The 23683-nt window shown below is 45.1% G+C and overlaps 1 protein-coding gene across 5 annotated transcripts; it reads right to left on the minus strand.

The window, feature by feature from the left end:
* Positions 1 to 367: 367 nt before the first annotated feature.
* Positions 368 to 23431, minus strand: SLC75A1 (solute carrier family 75 member 1). 5 transcript variants are annotated; one of them, XM_085059686.1, is made up of 13 exons: positions 23411 to 23431; positions 20318 to 20506; positions 19032 to 19128; positions 15506 to 15609; positions 14559 to 14717; positions 13219 to 13407; positions 8616 to 8724; positions 7510 to 7621; positions 6103 to 6211; positions 4046 to 4136; positions 2494 to 2541; positions 1443 to 1532; positions 368 to 1140 (listed from the first exon to the last, which is right to left on the minus strand). In XM_085059686.1, the coding sequence occupies exons 2-13, from the start codon at positions 20486 to 20488 to the stop codon at positions 1034 to 1036; spliced, it is 1386 nt and encodes a 461-aa protein (XP_084915812.1). In that variant the 5' UTR covers positions 20489 to 20506; positions 23411 to 23431; the 3' UTR covers positions 368 to 1033. The 5 variants fall into 5 exon arrangements, with proteins under 5 accessions (XP_084915812.1, XP_084915814.1, XP_084915811.1 ...); XM_085059688.1 differs by lacking the exon at positions 23411 to 23431 and adding an exon at positions 22918 to 23100; XM_085059685.1 differs by lacking the exon at positions 23411 to 23431 and adding an exon at positions 22661 to 22867.
* Between the last annotated feature and the right edge of the window lie 252 nt (positions 23432 to 23683).

The raw sequence follows: 23683 nt of genomic DNA on the forward strand, positions 1-23683 counted from the left end.
TTAAGTTCTACTCACAAATAAAACTCTTGAAAAAAAAATCATGTCCTGCTTTCAAAACTTGTGCACTTTTATTCTTTAGCCTAATTTGCTTTTTTTTCGTTTAATGATTAATGTGTTGATTAATGATGGCTTTCATTCTCAGAAAATACTCAAACTGGCTACTGTAGGGCTCCCTTCCCAGAGATTTCCAGCTGAGCAGTGGGAAAAGCCTGTTGGAGGTTCCTTCATGGTGGTGTCATCCATGGTTGGCTCCCTCAAGGAGGCCTTTGGCACCTTGGGTAAAATTCTGGACCCACTTTAGCTCAGGCAGACAGGGATATTCAGTTCAGATGGGTGTAACAACTGTAATGAACTGACCACAGGCCTGTACAATGTAACCGTTTATTTGTAATGCAAAAAGAACAGGGCTTTGTCATCAAAAACATCACACAGTATTAGAAATATAAAACATCTCTCCAAATGAAATGGTATATTAAAAGCAGTCCACCTGTGCCAAAGTACCAGTGGGGTACCAGGAAGCCTATAGTCTGCTGCTGCTTTTGTTGGCCCATCAGGTTTGCTGGTGTGGATGCAGCAGTTGCAGAGCTCTTGTACCAGTTGTACAAAACCCCCGGCAGAGCGGTCCTGAGGGTTTGTTCTGTGCCAGCCCAGCCCTGCAGAGGCTTCACTCAGGGTGAGGAGCAGAGCCCTGTGTGCAGCAGCACCTGCTGAGTGGGGAGGGCTCCAGGCCTGTTGCTGTTGTGCTGTCTCTGCTTCTCTGCTGTTCTTAACGCCTTACTTATTTAATGCCTCTTTGGGGGATGTGTGTGTGTCTATTTTCATTTGGGTTTGTTTTCCCTATTTGCAAAGCTAACCCAGCTGGCTGGGAGGCCACCTTAAACATAACTGCTGTGTGTTGTTGCTGCAAATGGCCATCGTGTATCTCCTTCCAGAAAATCAAAATCCTTCTTTTCCTATTTGCTCAGCAGAGTCAGGTGCCAAGTCAGGTCTTGCAGAGGTACTTGGAAGCTGGTGATAGTTTTGTGGTTCCTTCCTACTCCTCCTTTGTCTGCTGTTTTATAGACCTGAGTAAAGCCAAGGGGACAAGGAAAAATGCTCCACAGATAGTGAAGCAAATCTCTGCCCCAGCCAGCCAGTAAACTGCAAAAGAAATGGAATTCATCTTGTTACTATACTTGCAGATGTGTAAATGCCCTCAAAGCTGCTGTGCTCACAAGGTGCCTGCACAGCTGGAGAACAGAATTACTGATCTCTTGGTTGAGCCAGAGCATGCCAATGGCTGCACTCAGGTGCTTGGTGTTACCATTAGCCTGAGTTCAAGCTCCGTTCATCTTTACCCTAAAAGGCTCAGGGGCTCTGGCCCCATGCAGGGGTACCTGTGCCCCTTCTGAACCCCTGGGCTGTGGTGTTAAAGGGAGGAAGGAGCATGGAGCCTCACTCACCTGCAGCTGCCAGGATTGGTCCCAGGGCTCTGGCCAGGGCGCCCAGGCTCCTCAGGATGCCCATGACTCGTCCCTTCTGGCCAGCAGTGCCTGTGCAAGCAGAGTGTTACACTGTGTGGGGCTTTGCTTGGGGCAGGGCATGGCTATAGCTCTGGGAGCCTTGTTCTTTTGGAGTTGTTTCCCACTTGCATCTCCTTTTCCTACCATCTCACACCCTGTGCCCAATCTGCACTTATTTGCCCTCCACCGAGCCCCTCACAACTGCTTCCCTGTATAAACACCAGGGCCTTGCATGAGTGCTTCACTAGGACAATTTGTAGTGCACGTTCCTCACCTCCCAAAACCCCCAAACCTATCCAAAACAAGAGCTTCACATTACAGACAAGATTTTCCAAGGAGGCCCACGTGTACAATAAACACAGAAGTATGGATGCAAGTTAAATAAGAGCAACAAGAAAGTGACATTGATGATCAAAGCCTTGCTTTTCCACCTCAGCAAGCAGTGCAGTCCTGGCACCCAGCTGACCCAAAGATGGGTTGGCCACAGATGGCACCACAGCTACATCTGTATTACAGGGTTACATAGCAACCAGTGCCAGAGGGTTTCAGAAGGTGTCTTAGAAGGCCTTTTCTAAGGAATCAGGAAGAAATTATTTCAGTGCTCCAGGGATGGCTGGTATCTCTTTCAGAGAGCCCAGGCCATTCCCTCCTCCATGCTGTTTGTGGCCTTTGCCCACTGCTCATCTTCATCACCACCAGCAATGAGATTGCTGCAGTTTGCCCACCACACTGGACTGAGCTGACTTACACAGTACAAACTTCAAGTGTGACATTGATGGTCACTCTCAGCAGAGCATTGCTGTTGGTGCTGAAATGATCAGTTATGAGACAGGTGTGAGCCAGGGCATGGTTCCCTGTGCTCCTCTGCAGAATGGCCCAAGATGGACCCACAACATCCTGTTGATGCTTCACTAAACTCCAGGTCAGTTCTGTCTTTGAGCCAAATCAATACAAAGGTCAATGATGTGGTCAGAGCAGGAAAGACACTCACCATAGCCTGATACCACTGCTGACAAACACGGGATAACAATGGCTGCAGCTGGAAAAATCCACAGAAGAGAGTGTCAGTAACAGCAGAGCTCAGAACAGTTACAAGAGCAACAGTGAAAAACATGTGGTCCAAACTTGTTACTACTGCAGAGAAATATGCTGAGCTCTGGGCACTCCAGCACCGCTGAGTCATCAGGTTTAATCCAGTTCAATAATGGAAACACCCCTCCAAGCCAACCTGCAGGAAGAGCCCAGAGCAGCAGAGCAGATGTTTCACATTAGCATCCCTCATTCTGCAAGCCCACGGGACAGGGATGGACAGGGCAGATCAGCCAGCTGGCACTTTTCCAAATTGCTGTGGCCTTATCAGGTGGAGCAGGGAATTGCTCATGTTCCAAACAGACAATGAGGTGGCTGTACCCAGAGTGACACAGTCCCTCTGCAGGCAGCTTTAGTGCACTCAGGGATGAGAGGCAGCTAAAGGCTGGCTTGGGAAACAAGACAGTCACGTCCAAGAAGAAAAGGTTACAAAATCTTTTGGACACAAAAGCCAAGAGCTGTTCCACAATCGCTGCCCTCTTACTGAAATAGGGGCCTTTTCTGCCAAGAAAGAAATGCCTTAAACATACAAAGCAGAATTGGGAAGGGAAGGGAAGGGAAGGACAACGGGAGAGGAGGAATGATCGATGTTGTCTTAACTGCAGGTGCCCCAACTGCTGGGCAGAGGGAGGAAGAGAAGGGGAAGAGAACCCCCACAGAGGCAATTCTAGCTGTCTTAACTGGGAAGAGATGGAGTTGTCTGCACAGGAAGGGGCCAGGGAAGACTCAAATATGGTTAAACAAAATGAACACCTCCTCTCACTCCTCACCTGTCAAACACACTGGTCCCCAGACAAATGATAGACTTAACAGGTGCATTTTGTGGTTTACAGTTTACTCCTAAATCAAGCTGTACCATGCAAAAGAGAAGCCCACTTTTGTGATTAGTCATATATGCAGCTTCTTAACAATAATTAGCAGTGTTGGTAATACCTGAAATCTCTTTTTAGACACCCCTTAGATGTCTGAACAACAGCTTAGGCTGGCAGAACAGAATTTATACAAACACTTAAACATCTGACCCTGACTCTCGCTCAGTCCAAACACCCTCGGAATGTGCAGGTCTCCAGTCCGTGGCCTAAGAAATAATGCAACCACCACGCAGGGACAAAGATACAATGTCTCACTTTTTTCCTGTGCTGAGCTATTTAGTGACTATTTTGTTCCTAGGTCTGGTAAGAGGGGTTAAAAAAATCCACCCCAGGAGCTCCCCAGGGAGACAGGACAGCAGGAGCTCTGAGGATGCTTCCAAATACCACCATGACAACTTCCTGTGATACAAACAGCACCAGAAAAACCCCCAGACCCTGCTTCTTTCATAGTTCATTAACTGAACTGTCAACTTTCTGTTACTTGCAGTTTGAAATTAGGAGTACATTTTTTTCAACATTGTGAATAAATATGTGAAGAAAAATCATTCGTGCTTAGCTTGCAGTGCCTTTTGAAGAACTCACCGAAGGAGTACAGCAACAGTCCAGCACTCAGCACGGTCACGTTTGCAGCCCATCCAATTAACAAGAACGCTGGAATCAGCAACATAATAGCCTGCAGAAGGAATGAGTCACACGGTTACATCTGAGCCGCGCTGGGTAAAGCCTGGCTCTAGGTGTCCTGCCGGTTCCCTTCCGCTGATGGGACAGCACACAGGTTAGGATCAGAAAGCCCTTTCTTCCCAAGTAGACATTTCAAAGTCACCTGGATGGCCACACAGCAGCACAATGCACTTCGCTGTTCCCTCTCTATTGCAGGATTGCACACCACATGCAAGGTCTCTCTCTACAGATCTGTCGTTTTGGGCGATTTTTTCTCTTGTTCTGTGTTCACCTGGACAGAAGTCTGGCTTTAACTCTTCATTTCCTAAGCTGGCACAAGAGAAGAAAAAGCTTGTGTGCAGCAGGACTGCAGCTCCTCTGCTTTTTGTCAGCTGTATTGGCTGATTCTAGCTTTCAGATTTCTATAGCCAAGAGGAATAAAGGGGTGAGGGGGTGCATCTAAAATTCAAACCCCCAGAATAAAAAGCATTTATCTCCTCCAAGAGCAGGACTTCAGTTCCCCTGTGATGTCTCCCTCACAGAGCTCCTGCAGAAAAGGCAGATAAGATCTGCTTGGTGTGTGATAAAGGAGGGTATTCACTGCCACTGAGTGCCTCACTTTGAAGATTCAGTTATAAATGAGCTACTGTGACCACTGTGCTGAGAGAGGCCACGTTTGCCATATGGTGCAGACTCACAAACAAACTGCCAGAATAACTTCAGCAAAAGGGGGAACTCCCACAAAACCCACTGGCATCCACAGAGAGAGTGCCCCAGGGCCAGGGGGGTCTCTGCAGAGTGGCCATGGTGTTCAAGAGGAGCCATCAGCACAGCAAATGAGTGCTGGAGGTAACTCCACAGCCCAGAGCAGGAAGAGGAAGGAGTATAAAAATGAGAGGTGCAAACGGCAGTGCAGTGCCAGCAAACACAGCAGGCTGGCAGAGCACACGGGGAAGCTGATGTGGAGCATGAAGCAGCACCAGCACAGCAGCTGATGTTCATCCACAGGGAAACGTGACACCAGCAGCCTGACATCAATGTTTGCCTGCCAGGGATCAGGGTGGAGATTGTTTCACCAGCAGAAATCACTTTAAGAAAAGCTGAGTCAATTCACTGGAATGCAGTGGTTTGGAAATCTACTCTGCCACCACTGAAACCACACCAGCCTCCAAATAATGTAAAATACATTGACTGAGGCTCTAACAGCCCAAGCAAACCGACTGCCAAAGAGCCAAGCTAGTGCTTTGTTTAGTTCCACACAGAAATGTAAAGGACAAGACATATCTAACTGCCTCCACAGCTGTATAAACTGCAGGGAGCTGCTCCCTGTCAACCCAGTACAGCAGCTGCAGCATCTCTGTGAAGAAAGAGCCAAGCAAAACAAAGGAATGTACATTTGTGTCAGTGAAACTTCAGCCTGAACGTTGGTACATGCTTTTGTTACATGTAATACTGATGATCACAACTCAGAGATTGGAAAAAGACTCTATTTCTCCCTGCCCAGCAGTGAAATATACCCTAGGGAAAGCCTGTCAAGCACAAAGATGGCCAGATTGAAAATAATTTCCCGGAAAGAGAGTCAGAGATCAACCCTGAAGCAGCTTTAGTAGTTTCAATGCCTGCACTGCAAGACAAATCACTGAAATAAAGCATACTCTTCAGAATATTTTACCTACTTTGCACAGATGGACAATTTGTTTTCATTCCTTACTGCAGTTAAGTATGAAGAACACAAGGTCTCAATAATATTGTCGCTCATATCATAAGAAATTATTCTACTGTGCCAAAGTTCAGTTAGACTGATAATGCCCAACAAGCAGAGTTTTAAGAAGTCATTTAGCTGGATAGATGAGACAGAAATTTCTTTTGATTGGGCAAATACAATTATAGCCTGCAACTACCCTTCATTGCACTTTAGACTGAAAATTAATACATCAGATTTGTGGGGCGGAAAGAAGAAAGAAATAATTTTTTTTTACCCTTTTTACAGCTCTGATTTCATTTCCTGGCTTGATTCGGCGAGCATAGCCTCCCTGGATCACAGCCATTGTTATTCCAATAAAGAAAAACATCTTGCCCTGCTGCATGCTGGAAGGGAGGCAAAACCACAGATTAGGGAGTCACGCACAGAGCCTTCTGCCCTGGGATTCACTGCTCCCCTGCCAACCTCTCCTGAGCAAGGGAGACAAAATGCCTTTTGGGGCTCTCAGTGCACATCAGCTTCCATGGCAAGCAGAGAGCAAGAAGTGAAACTCTGAGGTCTCGTCCTGTGGGTGGGACAATGCTGGCAAGTGCTGCAGCCACCTCTGGACTGCTGAGGTGTAGGTCAGGCTCTCTGAATGGCCCACAAAACTGAGCACATAAATTACCCTGTGCTGTGGACATCTGTGCCTTGTGCATGGGAGATGTTGGTTTCCAAGGAGCAACTCATGGAGGGGTTGGATGGAGGTCACTAAGACACAACATGGTGGTGACTGGGTGTCACACTGGGAAGTTTGAGACATCACTCCCTCCACCCCTCAGTTTTCTTCAATGTTCCCCTCTTTTATTGACTGAACAATGTGGGTATTCTCAACTGAAAGGCTGCACCTCCACAGCTTGCTGCCTCACAGCCTGTGCTGCTGGCACACAGCTCTGCAGCTCACTGAGGGCTGCCCTGGACACACAGGACACAACAATGCTCAGGACACTGCAAAACCTCTCCTTGACACACAGGGATTAGTTCAGCCACAAACTGTAATCAAAGACAGACAGGGAAAGATGAGACAACCCCCTGAGAATTACTCAGAGGGAAGGACAGGCATAGGAATCAAGTTGCAAGTTCACGTTCCTGGCTGGAATTCTTCCTATGAACTGGCAGGATAAGTATTTCAAGCTGAGCTGTTGGTGGATTCTGTTCTCTTTCTTCTCTGGTGTTTGACTACAGGAAATCAGGCTCTGTGACATGACTGCACACCATATGCAATGCAGAACACTGGTGAGCAAATATAATCACAAGATATCCCCACATTCTTTGCCTCTTTGAGCTTCAAGATTTGTCCTGATACCCAAAAACTCTTCTGAGCAAGAAAAGGTTTTTACTGTAATCAATACAAGTAGCACAGCTATACATATATCAGGAGTTTTAATTTAATCTTGTGCATTTATATTCTCTCATTATTAGAAGTTGTAGATTGAGCACTTCCTTTCATGATAAACATTGTGCATATATTTCATAAATTCTTCTCACAAAGCCCAAGTATCACTGATCATAGGGATGGCTTTACTGAGAGGTTTTACTATTGTCAGAAAGCCTCTCTTGAAAATACATGAAAAGACCTTAAATCAAGATTTTGGAAAATATCCTAGTCAAAATATACAACATCTATATTCTAAGTGAGCAATACCTGCTGAAGTGGAATCTCTGGTGAGTGAGAAAACTCAGGGTGTACTCCAAGCCAGAAAACAGGAAGAGGTACAGGAAGTAAGCCAGGCCCAAAATCTTGAGATTCTGAAGATCTAAACAAACAAAAAACCAAAAAAACACCAAGGAGGTGGGAGGTGGGGACAGAAACATGGTGGTGTTTTTCAAGCAAAGCTTGGGAATAAAGCCACAATAGAAGAGCAACATTCATCAACTGTATGGGGAAATGTTCTCACCTCAGATGCTCATTGTAAATACCCATACAAGACAAGCCACAAAAAGAGTCCTACACACCCCAGCTCCCTCCTTCTGAGGGGAGGAGAGACAAACCCACTCATCCCTCTCTAGCTCACCCAGTCCAGGCCCTAAACCTCACCTTCACACCTCTGCCTATATGGGGATTGATTGATTGATTGATTTGATTTAATTTAATTTAATCCACACCTATATTCCACCCTTGACGCTGCTCTCAGGATGTTACTGACTAAAGCACACTATCCCTTTTTCTAAGCTGCAAATGGTCTGTGCCAGGTTACCTTGTTTTTCTGCCAGTGCAGGCTTTGACAGATTTTCTCCAAAGAGGCCAATATTGCCTCATTCCTGACATCAGCAAGGAGGACTGAATGGTAAGTTGGTGTACCTGACAAATACTGATTTATTTTCTACAGCTTGAAAAATTAATGTATAGAATCCTACATCTCTGAGTTGCGAATTGAGAAAAAAATTCCAGTCTGAAGTTTCCTGGTTTGCAGCTTGAATAAGCAAACTCAAATCTCTCTTGCTCTTGCCTTGATCTATCTTTAAATCGTTTCCCTTACTGCAGCCTACCCTCTGCTGCAGCTGAGGAATACACAAGTATCAAGTCAGAAATCTTCAAAACACTCGTCTTCAAAACATTCTTTTGGGACTAACAGCACCGAGGTCCAATGGAACTTCCACTTCTATGTTCAAAAGTTATTAAGGTGGGTTTTAAATGAGTAAACAGAGTTGCTGCTCCTGGAATGGTTTGAGTACAGTTTTCACTTAAGAGACCAACACCACACACAAAAAGACACAGAGTATTACTGTAAAAAGCCATCTGACACTCACTCTGCTCTGAAGGGGATTCCTTTCCTCGGGTGACTGCAGAGAACTGAAATAAAGCCAAAGGACTGAGCAAGTCAACTGCTGCCTGAAACCCAGATGTCACAGAGGAGACCTGATCAAAGACAGAAAGAGGTTTATTTAAAACCCTGATGTAATAACCACTGCCAGGAACTGACAGTAACCACCAAATGTGCCTCTACACCTACACAAATCATCTGAGATGAAACAAGGCACCTGGCAGGGGAATTGAGGGGGCCCCAATAACAACCCAGACTTTCTGAACCCAGGACTGGCTCCAGCACTATAATTGAAAAGTAGAGCACTGATAGCACCTTTCACTGAAGACAAAGAGAGATTCTTCTTTGGCTTCTTACAAAGCAGAAGAGGCTCATTCTCCACAGCCTTGAAGGTGGCTTTATTTGGTTCACCTTTTGAATCATCCCTCCTGTCCAAAGAACATTTACGGGGAAAATAATAGCACATCTGCCTGCCAGCTCACAGGAAGCTGAGGATTTGCCCCTGTGCTACAAATCTGAGTCCAGTATGTGAAGCACAACAAACACTGGTTTTGGTACCATTCACTATCTTAGCCAGCCAGTGACACCTCCTGGGGAAGAAAAGGAAAATAATAATTTTTAGAGAGATTATCTGGAGGTATTTTAGAGAAATTTCCAAGAAGATTCTGCCCAGCCACAATGTGTGGCTTTTAAAAGAGGAAAATTAATTTTGTAGCACTTCTTGGCCTTATACTCTGTACATCTCAACCTAATTACGCACTTAGTGGCACTCTCTCTGCTCCTTACCCACAGACACTTGGAAGATGCTTATTCTTCTATCTGTAGAGAATTTTTTAATTTATTTGTTTGTTTTTTAATTCTAAAATAAAGAAAATTAAAGAAAACACGAAAAGAAATGAGGTCTACATTATTAGAAAACAATTCCCTAAATTATTAGGGAAACTATTTTTCTTAGAGTAGAATTCAGCCTGTCACTTTACACAGCAGTCAGAGGAAGAGATAAGACATTCAAGAATCCTGAATAACCACACGTAGTAATTCACACCTTCAAAGCACTGCACAGGCTTTATCTGATGAGCTTCCTTCCCTTCCCAGAGAGGGAGGGAGGGAGCTATTATCCCTTTGAGGGCAGAGGTTAAAGGTCAGATTATCAGTGGAACTTAATCTCAGTGCATGACCTGAAGACTCATTAGGGGCTGGATTTAATGAAGCTGTAAACAAATCAACCTTCAATATGGTATTAACATGACCCCTGTCTTGTTTTGATAGTCAGAGCTTCTGAGTACAGCAGAGCTCTGGAGCCCATTAGTCTCGCAACACCAACCAGTTCAATAGGCCAGGCTGGGCTGGTTTGGAGCCATAAAGTTGCTGATTCACACAGAACATTCTGGGATATTTATTCTTCCTCCCACTGCATTTAGTGCAGAGAGTAAACAGACACGCCCAAGAAGTTCGCTCAGCTGTTGAGAAGTGGAAGAGGATTTCCTGAAGCTGGCTTGTAGCAATCCCCAGCATGTGTTGGTACCATGGGGTTTGAACTGCAGCACAGAGAATCTGGGCACAAGGAACACTCTGCAAGCATGTTTGCCAGTAGTAAAAATACCCTGTAGTTTGTACCTGTTTTGAATTATTATCCATGTCAGAAGGATGCCAAGCTGCTTTGTACAAGGCTGATTTCAGTTTGGTCCAGAGGACATCCATTATATATGCAAATGATTAAAATCTTAAGTGTTTTAAGAAATATTTATGTATACCTATTTGATTTTTTAATATGGGTGTGTTTGTGTGTGTGCACACAATTTTATTTTCAATTTCTCCTATCTTTGCCATAGAAACAGTGGTCTAGAAGTGACTGCATCCACTGATCCATAATGAAAACATTGTCCTAAAACTGGCTAAAGGGTTTCACCATCCTCCAAAAAGTATACACTGCCCATTTCAGTCAATGTCAGCAGCTGCATGAAGTTTGGTTTCTTCACAGGTTCAAACTCTGCAACACCTAACTTGTATTTAATTTCTATGCTTATGATTTATTACTCCACAATTGCTCCATTTTACTTCATGATCACCCCAAAAGTCACCTTGAATGGCAGACATTTTTCACAGTGTCTTTGCTCATTCTGTTTTCCTCTAATGCAGAGACTCAGTAATGTCTGGAAGGCAAAGTCACTCCACATCAGGAATGCAGCCTGGGCCTTCCAAGCTGCAGCCTCACCTTCCAAACCAGACACTGTTTAGTATGCACAGAGCACAGCTCTGTCCTTCCACAAGTCTGCTTCTGGTACTGCATAGCCCTACACACAGCCCAGACAAATAGAGATGTAAGATCCTCCCTCCAACTAGGCAGCCTTGCTCATGGCTAGATTAGCTAAAAACTAACTCCAAAGCTCTCAAAGGGGACTGATTCCATTAGAGACCTTCCTATTCATCCCTCCTCCCAGTCAGGTCACAGCAGGAGCTGTTTTAGGTACCTTAAGGACAGTGTCTGACCCTCTTCACCTGATCAACTCGTGGAACAGTTGATAAAAAGAGGAAGGAGGGGAGTAAAAATTGCATTCTGTTTGGATGACAACACATCCCTCTTTCCCATCCCCCTCCATTTTCCCCTACCTACAAGTCAATTCCAACATGAATCAATTTGAAATACTCTCTCCTGTGAAAAGCAGACTGATAGAGAAACAAGAGTATAATCGGAACACAGCAAATTTCAAGGAAACAGATGTCTGATTCCACTGGCACATCCTCCAGCCAGTTATCATGATCATTTTCCCTCTTTTTACAGCTTTGTCCTTCCAACATATTCCAGTCCTATACTGTGGGAGCACCTGCTCCAGCTCAGCCCAGCCAAGTTCCAGAAAGACAGCCAACATACCTGCCTTTCCTCTGTCATCCACAAGCCAAGAAAACTGTTTACTCCCACGTGGAAAGTGGCAGCAATTACCAAAGAAGAGAGCAGAGCAGCCTAATAACTGAAATTACAAATATGCTGGAACACATGGATCAGAGGCCCAGATGGAGGCTGACAGCACATGAACACTGACACCAACCACAAGCAGAACCAAACCACTCTGTCAAGAGCAGCCAAACACCCTGTCCTGTGTACTTTGTGTGACTAAGCCCAGCCCTGAGCAGCACCTCATGCAGCACCCACTGCACAGGGGCAGAGCCCCAAAAAGCAAAGACAGAGAGCTCCTTCCCTTACCAAAATTCGGTGGCGCTGGCTAACAAAGACCAGCTGATAAGGAGAGCTCTCAAGAGGACACTAAAAGGGAGAGGCATCTATTCAGTCATCACATTATCCTAAAAGGCACTAAAGCAATTTAATCACTCTTCAGCAAAGGAGGAATTGTTTACAGAATACAGATTTGCTCTGCAGCACCTCCCTATGTCACCATATTGCCACCTTCCTGGAGTGTGCAGCTCTAACTAAGAACAGCATTTTATCCGGAATGTTTAGAAACAGCCAAACAGGAAAGAGGAACAGATGACACATGGAAGAGTTGTTAAAAGAAAATAAAATAGCTGTAGTGCTTGGGAGCATGGTGTGAGCACCAGATTACACATGGGACACAACCTGCTGGGAAACACTCAGGGAAGGTGTTGAAGGTTTTGCCCGGGTAGGATCATTGCAGACAAAAGTTTCCTGAACAATTCTTAGTGTCAATTGAGTTTGGCTGTCCAGAGAACAAGCACACTCCAAAAACTGAGTGCTGCCTATAAACCAGGGATCACAGGAAAGACTCAAACCACTGAAAGCCTTAAACTGAGTGCAGATACCCAGGGCTGAATTCTGCCTCTCTCACTCTACAAAGGAGACTGTTCTAAGAGACTTTTAATCAGACATATCTTGGACAATGTCCCATCACATTATATTAAATTGTAATGTTAATAAATGTTTGGCCCCACAAATCCAATCAGTCATTGAGTTTTATCAGATGTAGGTATTTTCTATCTGAAGAAGACAGAACAGCTCAGAAATAAGTAACTTGCTACTTCAGTGTTCAAAATATTCAATCAAATACAAGATATTAGGTAAGAAAATTTCTAACATATACAGGCTAAATGAAAGAAAATCCAGTCTCTGATGCATTTACTTTCATGATTTGCTGAAATTATTCCCCAAGGAGTCTTTGTGATCACAGTTTAAATTTCACAGTCTCCCTCCCATGGTCACATTAGGTTTTGAGAAATTTAAACCTAACATACCAAACCCAGAAATTAAGCAGTCATGTTAACTATGAAGAACTTCTTATATTACACTGGGCTAGGAGATGGGAGGATCCCTGGAAGTGCTCAAGGTCAGGCTGGATGAGGTTTTGATCAGCCTGGTCTAGTGGAAGGTGTCCCTGCCCATGGCAGGGGGGTTAGAAATAAGTGATCTTTAAGGTTCCTTGCAACCCAAAATGTTCTATGATTCTATGATCACACAACTGCTTTGACACCAGCCTTAATAATAATCCTAGTCCCACTAATAAGCTAGATTTCTGAGACACTGGCTAAGCCTGTTCTTCACTGTTTCCAGTATTTCAACAATTCTCAAATCCTATTTTTACAGAAAACACAGATCTTGAGACTGATTGTCCATTTACCCGTTTTTCCTTGGGAAGTGTCTCTGGAAGAAGGAGGAAGATGAAAATGAAATCAGCCACAGAAAACACGAGTGCTGACAATGCTGAACGGAGGTAGAAGACTTCTCCTTTCTCTGTCTGCATGGCGAGGTAAGCTCCCATCATGGGGCCCAGGGTAAAGCCCAGGGAGAAAGCAACACCAATCATGGCCTGCAGGGAGACAGTGAACACAGACAGGGAGCTATTAACACCATTTTTTTCAGGTAGCTCAGCTCTGAAATGACTAGGATTAACCAGGTACAGAACCTAATCATTCTGAGGATGCACGGAGCGCACAGCAGAAGTGTGAAAAGCCTGCTGTTTCCAAATAACCGATTTTGTTTTCTGTGCAGTCAGGGCAGTGGCAGGAACAGGCAATGGCCCATCACTGTTTGGGAACAGCTTCAGTCAGATGCTGTTTGCTTCCCAGAAAGCAGAATGAACATGCCTACTTTGCTTTGGGAAAGAAGAGAATGCAAGCCATGGGGATGTGAGCCATGCTGTGCTCTCAAGCCCTAAAAATAGGCCCTGGCCCATTTTATTTACCAGTGCTGTATGGCTATCTCTCTCCACAAATAAAAACACATTTTGGCTCACCAGGATTATAATAAATTGCTTGGAGGATTTATTAGCCATCACCGTGAAATCTAAAGCCTTCCCCTCCCAAGAAGCAGCTGTCCCATGTAGTGGCTTGTAACAATCTGCTAGGAGAAGTCTGGGCCTCCAAGGTTTTACAGGATAAAAGATATAACTGGTAATTCATGGGCCAAGTTCAGCCTGCAGGGTGTTTCCATCTGGGCCACTGCCTTCTGGAAGTGGATAGGGCAGCTGCTCATACTTCTCAGTCAGCCAAATGTCACATCCTTTACCCACTGAGCTCAGATGCTGAAGCCAGAGCAGCGTGCAAGGCAGTCAGGAGCACACTGTGCTGGGCTGTGCTGCTGTGCTTCCACAGCTTGGGGAGGTGAGAAAAAGGAGTTGCCCTGTAACTGGCTTCCAGCTGCCAAAACTGGGGCATCATTTTGATTTCTAAGCTATTATAATCAGAATTGAAGTTACCAGCAGGAGTAACAGTTCTAACACTGAAACTGATAATTTTCCCCTCTCCAGAGCATCTGCATTTCACTTCTAGGTGAAGGTCACTGGCAAAAGCCCAAGAGCTCCCAGGAATACGATCTGGCATCTTTCCAGAAGCAAGGTAGAATATAGTCATATTTTCACTTGATCAATGAATACACACCTGAAGAAGACCTACTGAGCACCCAAAATCAATTAAAAGTTGCCTATTAAAACAAAACGTGGACCCCACAAGTGTAACTCACCATGCCCTTGCTCCGTGCTTTTGGAGAGTGCAAGTCAGCAATGATAGCTGTGGAGAGGCTGACATTCCCTTTGCTTATTCCACCTATGATCCTGGAGAGAAGAAAAACGCCAAAAGTCCGAGAGGCAGCCCACAGTGAGTATGATGCTATCAAACCCATCTGCAGAAGCAAGAAAGGGTTCTTTATAAAGCAAAGCAACACTGGTACATAATTTATGCACATTTCCCGGCTAAACATTTACATTTTTGTTTTCAATGGCTGCTCCAAACCCCATGTAACAGAAGTGGCTGAATACGTTGACACTGCACTGTCTTGAACAGTGATATAAAAGAAGTAGAAACAAGTCCATACAAACTACATATAATTGTGATATTTCTAACAAAATTAGAAAAGCAAAGTTCTGTGGAAGTTAAAGCAGTCCTGGACACAAAACATTTTTGTGCATCCAACTCCATGTTTCCATATTCAAGAGAAATCTGAGTTCAAAATAAGGAGAATGTTCATGTTAAGAAATACATCTTGCACTGCTATATAGCACTTCCTAACCAACAATTCCCTGCCTCTGTGAAACAGGTCATGAAGTGATCAGCTCTCATTAATCACTCAATGAACTAAAATATATAGGAATTAAGTGTAACATTTCTCAACAGAGCATCTGAAATCATACTCCCATACACAGGGGAAAGGGATTTTGGGAAATCACAGAAACAGGTAAGTATTTTGGTGCCTTCTATGTACAATTCGGGATCTAGGAAGTTCAGTTTAAGCACACACATTTGGACATGTGGCCAAGTGACTTGGCAAGAAAAAATCAACAACAAACATCTAGCAAATTCAACTCTAGAACTGAATAGTGAGTGTCACAATTCACACACAATTAAATTTCTGTGCTAAGCACAAGCATTCCACTGAGCATTGAAATGCCATGATCAGCATGTGACACATACCACTGTTATCAAGATGACAGGCCTTCTGCCCCAGTGGTCTGACACAGCACCAGTGAGGGGAGAGGAGAAAAACTGCAGGATGGAAAAGATTGAGCCAATCAGACCTAAAAAAAAAAAAAAGGATAAAAAGATATGTATCATTATACTTGCTGCTTTCATCTTAAATACAAAGACAGCCAAGCTGTTCAAGATCTATCATACTGTGCATGATAAAAACTTGAAATTAAATGTAAAACAGCAGCTATGAAGAATAGCTTTGTCTCTGAAACCATGCTGCTCTCAGAACACCAACCTTGCATTGTCACTTAACTGAGGCAGCAAATACAGCCAGACCAGATGCACAGCCAGAGCAGAGCAACAGGCATAAACTGGATGACTTACTGGGTACTTCTCTGGTGAGAAAGGGTTTGAAATTCACTGCTTATTATGGAATGATGATTCTCCAATGTTTCCCTGCTGACTACATACATTTTCTGTTCTTAAAGCAGTGATAACACAGTCTTTAATAGTCACAGTTCTTTTAAGACTTTTTTGATTGTTTGAACCTGATTCTGTCACACTTAATTAGTTTTTCTTTCCTTTTTATCATGGAAGGAAGGACTTAAGCACTGCTGTTAGTGAGGCACCCTAAGTGGTAGGCGTGATTCCAACAGACTCCAAGAGTCTTTTGAAATCTGCCTCCAGCTTCTGTGATCTTTAATTCTTCTTTTCTCTTGCCATTTCTAGCTTCACAGACTTATTAATTTGCACTACACTCTCAACAAGCAGGCAAAAGATGCCGTGCTGTCACAGCTTTTCTCTAAAGGAAAAACTAGGTTATATGTCTCAGATCATTCAGCTATCAAAGCTTTAAAAGGCAGAGGAGAGACAGACCAGAAGTTCTGCTCCCATCAACTTTGAGGGAGGCAGAATATTGATACTGAATACCTTGTCGAGAAGAACTGCTTGTGATAACTCAAAGCTCAAAAAAACTGTGTAAAAAATCCTACAGATTTTTACACTGGCAGTTTATGACACACAGTCCCCTTCATTGTGTTTCTAGCACTGTAAAAACACCCTTTCATGTCAAATACTTCCAAACCAGCATGAAGCAAAAGCAGGGCTGTTGCACATGGGGGAAGGAGCCAGGAGCTGAGGGTGACCACAGCACTGGCAGTGCCCTCACCAGCCTGGGTGCTCCATGATCTGATGGGCTGGGCAGAGCAGGTGCTGCCAGCTGGGTTCACTGGCCTATCTAGGGAGTCCAGTCTGGACCAGCAAGAGTCAGGGCAGAGAAAGGAGTGGAAATAACACTGTGATGTAGGTCAGGAGACAAGACACCTCCAATGTAGGTTCCAGGTCCATCCAAGAGATGGGGACAGAGACAGCCCTGGAGACAAGGTCTGGGTCTGAGCTGACAGAGCTCCTGAATCACTGGGCAGAACATGTGTGGGTGATGACTGCTCACAGCAACTAAGTATTGGTGCCCTCAGGGCCCTGACATGGGCAGAGAAGTTTCTGCCTCGACAAGGTTGCACTCTAAGCAAAAATGAAAGAGAGAAAAATATGTCTGTCACTGGGAGAAACAACAAGAAGATCTTGCAATCACCTTCCCAAACCTAGGCTCCTTGTGGCAGACAAGGGCAGTGAAAGAATACAGGCTGCAGGAAAACTGCAGCAGCCTCTGCTTAACATCACAGCTATAATGGAACTTCCCACACAGCACTCCCAAGAGTACAGGACATGGCAGGGAAAAGGAAAACGAACAAGTTGGAGTCGACTGGGAGTTCCCACCCCTTGTTTAAACAGTCTGAGATGGTGAGAAGGCGAAAGGAGAAGGCTTCTGGTCAAGCCTTAGAGGAGACAGAAAGCAGCTTCTGAGGGATTAAAGAAAAATGTTTCCTAGCATTCAAAGCCAGTAATTTGACTAAAAAATGAGCAGAGAAAGAAAAGCATGCCTGCAAGGATATGGTGGGGAAGAGGAAAATGGGTTATAAACTTGCTAATGCCTGTTACACCAAATTAAACTACTTTAAATAGTAACAATACATTTGCACACATTCTAATTAAGTTTTGTGTTTCATTTAGTTTATTTTAAAATCCTTTTACTTATCTTGAGGGAGGCCTCAGCTCACTAAAAGGAGAGGATAGAGACGGTCTAATTAAAATTAACCCAGACATCCTCATACTTTCATACCCTGAAATCAGTTTCCTCACAACTGTCTAAATGGCAAGAAGCCAGCAGAGTCTCTGATGTGTAACATGACATATTTCCATCACTATTCCTGCTGGAGCTCATCCACACCAGTGTCCTAGTGACAGAAAATGCTTATGGGTCCTGCAAGCCAGCAGCTCTGCTGCTTTTAATAAGACTAATGAGATTTAGAAGCAGTGCTGCACTACACCTGCCCAAGGGGCAAGCAAGGCTGCAACTCACAAGTTTCTATTTTCAGTGTTTCCTACTGATTGATTTCTGATCCTGTGCAGATCAATTGTGAAAGGAGAGTAATTTCTGTGACTGCCAGGGCCCAGCACAGCAGGATCCTGACCCTCAGCTGGCAGTCTGACAAGGAACAGCAGACTTGTATTTCTGTAACAATCTGTAGAACAAATTGAGTAAGATCATAGGATAATTCAGGTTAAAAAGGAGCTCTGGAGGTCACCTACTCCAACCACCTGGTCACAGGGTCAGCTGTGAGGTCAGAGCAGATTGTTGAGGGCTTTACCCAATCAGGGTTTGACAGTCTCTGAGGATGGAGACTGCTCTGGGCAGCCTGGTCCAGACTGTTCCACTGACTATTCTCACCTATGTTCCTCCCTATTTCTAGTCTGAACCTCACCTATTTCTACTTACACCTGTAGCCTCTCCTTCTCCCACACACACTCAGAGAAGATCCTAGCTCTCCATAACCTCCCCACAGGTGCTGGAGAGCTGCTATTCACTGCAGACCAGCCAAGGGCCCCACACTCTCCATCTTCAGAGCCCTCCACTGAACTCACCAAATTGTATGGACACCCTTCCTTGTACCGGGGGCCAAAACTGGATGTAACATTTCAGATTTGGTCTATCAAGTGCTGAGTAGTGGAAGATGATCACTTCCCATAATCCACTGACTCTGACTCATTCCTGCATCCCAGGAGCTGTTGGCACTTTGCTGCCAGGGCTGGCTCATGCTCAGCTTGCTGCTCACCAGGACCTCCAGGGCCACCAGTCAGCATCTGGTCTGTAGCATTGCAGGACTACTCTTTCCCACAGGCAGGACTTAAAATTTGTCCTTTCTGAATTTCATAAGGGTCCCACTATCCCATTCCTCCTGCCTGTCCAGGTGTCTCCAAATGACAGAGCTGGGGCTGTCCAACTCCTCACTGCTCTCAGTGTGGTGAAAACAAAATATAGTCTAAGAGACATTTTCTTTTACTTAAATCTAGAACTAACAACAGGCAAGCATGTTTTTTGTATTTCTTGTCATTCTTCACATCAACATTACAAGTAACTTGGAAAGAACATTGTTTTTTGGCTGTTAGCTTGTTTGTTTAGTTTCCCTACCTCCAAACAAGACACTGTTGTATTTCCTCTCTGGAGGTATTCCAGCCATCACTGCAAACCAGTCTACACCACGTTGCAATGATAAATAGAATCCATCCTGAAAAACAGAGAACAGGGAAATAGAAGCAGGAAGACAATATCTCTATTTTATTTTCAAAGAGAGCATCAGAGCTTAGTGAACTAGAGACAATGTTAGATCATTCCTTCCCTCCTCCACCCCACAAAGGAAAATCTCCTCACTGATCATAGGCTAAAAATAGCTTGAATTTTGAATGCTAACAGACAGCACATAATTCAGTGTACGTGCTTGGGTGGGGCAATGTCTGAATTTGAACTTTTTCAAACCATCATGCCTATTACTTGCTATAGCCTGAATTAAACAGGCATGCCCTGAATCTCTCAATTAAAAAGGCAACATGAGATTCACTCTGGCCTGCTGCACAGAGACTGTTTAGCCTGGGAGAACCAGGAGCTTGCAGATGCAGAAAGGTGATGCAAAAAAAGAATAATCCCAAAAAGAGTAGGAGGACTTGAAAATAAGAAGATGGTGTGGAAAAGAAGGTGAAGATCTTGCCTATTGGAAACATGCTGGCAGTTGGGGAAGACCTGGAGATCAGAGGCCATGGTTTGGGTTATAGATGTTGCTGCAAGAAGAACAAAGCATACAGCTGAAGTTGGAGTGGAGTTAGAAAGGGGCTGAGAGACAGAGGTTTGGGCTGCAAAAACAATTCTCCCATGACAACATATTCATCTTGACCAGTAATGCCAGCAACACCTCAGAAGGGTAACGATGAGCAATTGCACAGCCAGGATCCAATAGGACCTTCTGCTCCCTGACCCTGGAGCAGCAGCCAGGGCCCTGCTAGGAATGAAACCTGAGATGGAACACCACACTGGAGGTGGGAGCAAGTGACTGTGTGAAATACTCTGGTGGAGAGAAAGCTCTCATCTCCTTGGCTCTTAGATATAGCCAGCATGCAAATGCATTATGAACTGCCTCACCAGTGAGATCAGAGTAAGACACAAAAGCATTGGTAACTTTAAGGACTATCCTTTAGAAATACCTGAATTTTCATCAAAACAAATCTCTCATTTTAATGAAAAAACAAGGGTGAAGAGTCTTATGCAGGTTCACAAATAAATTCAGTCCATGAACCATTTATATGCGCAGGGTAATTATTAATCTTCCTACTGCTGTTTGGTTTGCCCCAAGGCAAGTGATTTTTCTTCCATTCCTCCCTCAAGATCCTAACCCTTCCTGTGGGCTGACTTTCTCTGTTACTTACCTCAGTCTGGCTGTAATAATCAAGGATGGAAGGAAACAGTGGCAAGATGAGAGCGAATCCCAGCAAGTCGATGAAGAGTGCCAGGAAGACAATGGTAATAACACGATTGTAGTTCTGTTCCTGCTTGTCATTGATGGAGCTGCTGCTGGCTCCTCTGTCTTGCAGGGCCATGTTCCCAGTGCTCTGCTTCTAAAAAAAATTACATTTATATCCAGTCAACAGGAGTTTGCAAGCCTTTCAAAGGGAATATCTTGCCGATTCATTCTTACTTTCTCCAGACTTCACAAAAATAAGTTCAGGCTATATTAAGCTACCTGGGAACAAGGGAACAAGAGCCTCAACTCTCTAGTCTTGGTTATTAGCTCAACACCAAGTTTGCTCCCACCAAGAACAGGCTACAAAGGCAATAAAACAACAAACTCTATTATAGGAGCACCTCAAATAGAACAGAATTAAGGAGCATTTGAAGTTTGCCAACACATCAATAACACTAATACAACTTTCCTACATGTTTTCAACTCAGCATTACAGAAAAACAGGTATGAAAGAGCACTCTATTCCAAATATTCACATTCAAGTAAGAGTTTATTTACACCTTCAGTGTATACTAGAAATCACCATAACAATAACAATTAAAAAAAAAAAGTTAGACTTCCTAACTACTGCAGAAATGCTGTCTTCATGATAAACCCCAGAGAGCAACACAAGAAACAACATAAGAAAATTTTGAAACTTCATTTTTTATTTCTTTCTCCAGGTGATAGCCACGGAGCTGGAGCATCAAATGATTAAGGCAGCATTTTTATTTTGTCAGAAATATCAGAACTATCAACTGTCTTTGATAATACTCCAAAACTACCTTAAAGCCCTAAATAAGGATGCAGGCCATATATAGTTCAGTATTTAACAAACAAAGGAGTTGGTCTCAATCCTGAAAATAAACTCATTTTCAACATACATCAAAATCGACGAACAATACATAAAAGATGGAACTGCAAACTTCAGACTTGTAAAACATACAGGATATCTCAGTCATAAAAGAATCAAATTTACAGTCCCTTCTACTGCAAAAATCCCTGGATGTTTGTTGCACTAGAAGACTAAAAAAGGAGACAGAGTTTCATCCAAAGCTGATTAATACAAAAACATTCATTGACTTTGATGAGTCAGGACTGAAAACAGTGAGCAATTCTTAATACAAATTTTATTCCAGACCAGACATACCATATCCCATATGCAAGGCACTTGTGCATAGAAAATGAACTTACACTAATTGAAGTTCATAACACTTTGTCATGCTCAGCAATAAATATTATTGTGACATTTCTTTACTTGTGAAGCCAGTTTATTAGCACTGAAGCATTATTAAAGCTCAAACGCCATGAGGTAAGTAAACACAGAAGGGGACAACCTGCAATCCATTTACTAAACTCTTGGCATAAAACTCTTAACCAAACTGGTCTGATCACTAGCAGATTGATGCTCAAGATCATTTTATTTAAAATGGCAAATCATCACTGCTACACATTTTCAGCATTATTTGCTTACCCAAACGATACAAGAGCGACTGGAGCCAAAATAACCATTCCTTTAAACAAATCCTCGCTGGCCCTAGCAGCTGAGCGATGGATGGGTTCATTGGGGCAGATTCTATCCTGTTTGTCCTCACAATCTGTTTATTCATCCACTGAATTGTATGACCAAGCTGAACTTTATTCCAGGGTTATTTACAAAATTCTTCACACCTTTCCGTCACGCACATTTCTGGCAGCATGCAGCCTGAACCCCTCGATGCTGCACTGACCTTTCCCTCTGCTCGGCTTTGCCTGCGTGCTTACAATTTCCCTTACGCAACATCCCAAGGTGCTACATGTTTCTGCCTTTGTGCTCCATCAGTTTTGTTGCTCAAGCTCTCCATAATTTTCTGCTAGGCAGGAAACCACCCAACATTTTCCAGGCCCTTGGCAACCTGACAGCAAAAACAGAACACTTCGCCTCCGCCGCACATCTGCCTGGCGTGAGGCGCGCAGGGACAGCAGAGGGCTGGCGTTCCGGGAAGCTGTTTCCCGGCACATGGCAGTCCCTGGCACTCGCTGGGTCTGCCCGGCTCTCCCCAGCCCTTCCCTCGCCACTCCCCGGCTGTGTCTCGTCCTTCTGTCCCCGAACCCCTTCCGCAGGGCCGGGGCTGATGCCGTGCCTCCCGGGAAGGGATCAGCACCAAAGCTGGCCCTGCCCTAAGGCACGGACTGAGACTTGTCATCTGCCAGCAGCCAGGATTTCATCCTTCTGGGGTTTTCTCACCTCACCTTCTCCCCCTCTAGGATGTCCCGGGCCCGGCTTTACCTCCTGCCTCAGGAGGGCTCCTCCGCCTCCCTGCCTCCCTTAGCCCGGGCTGCGGCCAAGGGCTCGGCCGGGCACGGGGACAAGCTCAGCTCCCCAGGGCAGGGAAGGGCAGGGAAGGGAAGGGAAGGGAAGGGGCGGCCCTGCAGAGATGAGGAGGACGCGGGGTCCCTCCCGCCCGGCGCCCGGGGAGCCGCGCCCAGCCCGGCCCGGCCCTGCCCGCCGCTCCGCCGCCCGTCCGCCCCGCCCCGGGCACCTACCGCCGCTCCGGGCCGTGCCGAGAGCCTCCCCGGGGATGCTGCGGGCGGCGGCTCCTCCCCGGCCCTCCGCGGCGCCCGTCCGCCTTCCTGTTCCGGCGGGGATGGAGCCTCTCCCGGCCGAGCGCAGAGCCGGCCCGCCCGGGCGGCTCGGCGGAGCGCGGCGGGGCTGAACCTGAGCCCGAACCCGAACCCGCACCCAGCGCAGCGCCTCGGGAACGAACCTCCCGGGCTGTCCGCACCTCACAGCACAGCCCTTCCCTCTCCCCGCACACAGCTCTTGAAACACCCGCTCCGAGAGGAGAGCGATGGTCCGGCTGTTGCTACAGCAGCAGTTAGCTGCGGCTTTGATAAGCGCTCTGACAAACAGAAAAAGGTAGTTGCAAAAGATGTAACTCTGTTCCCAAACCAAACTTCTCCCTCAACAGTAAGTTTTTAGCCCAGAGAACATGAATAGCTTTGGTATTGTAAGCACCGCCGAGCGCAGTTCCCTTACCCAGGCGTGTCTGGTGTCCAAGTGTCTAATTAAAATGGGAGGATGTGGTTACAAGTGGACTTAGTCACAGGTATCACCACAGGCTTAGATAGGTAAGAACTTGCCAGCAAAATGTATAAAGCAAATTAATACAAGTATTTAAAAGACTTCTGGTCCCCTCCAAGGCAATGCAGTCCTGTCCACGGGGTGGACGTAGTTATTAGCACTTGGACACACACCTTCCAGTCAGTGACATCTCTCTGATGGATTCCCAGCTGATTAGACTTGGAGGAG

This window comes from Lichenostomus cassidix, chromosome 4 (genome assembly GCF_008360975.1).
Source record: "Lichenostomus cassidix isolate B80296 chromosome 4, HeHo_3.0, whole genome shotgun sequence".
NCBI lineage: Eukaryota > Metazoa > Chordata > Aves > Passeriformes > Meliphagidae > Lichenostomus > Lichenostomus cassidix.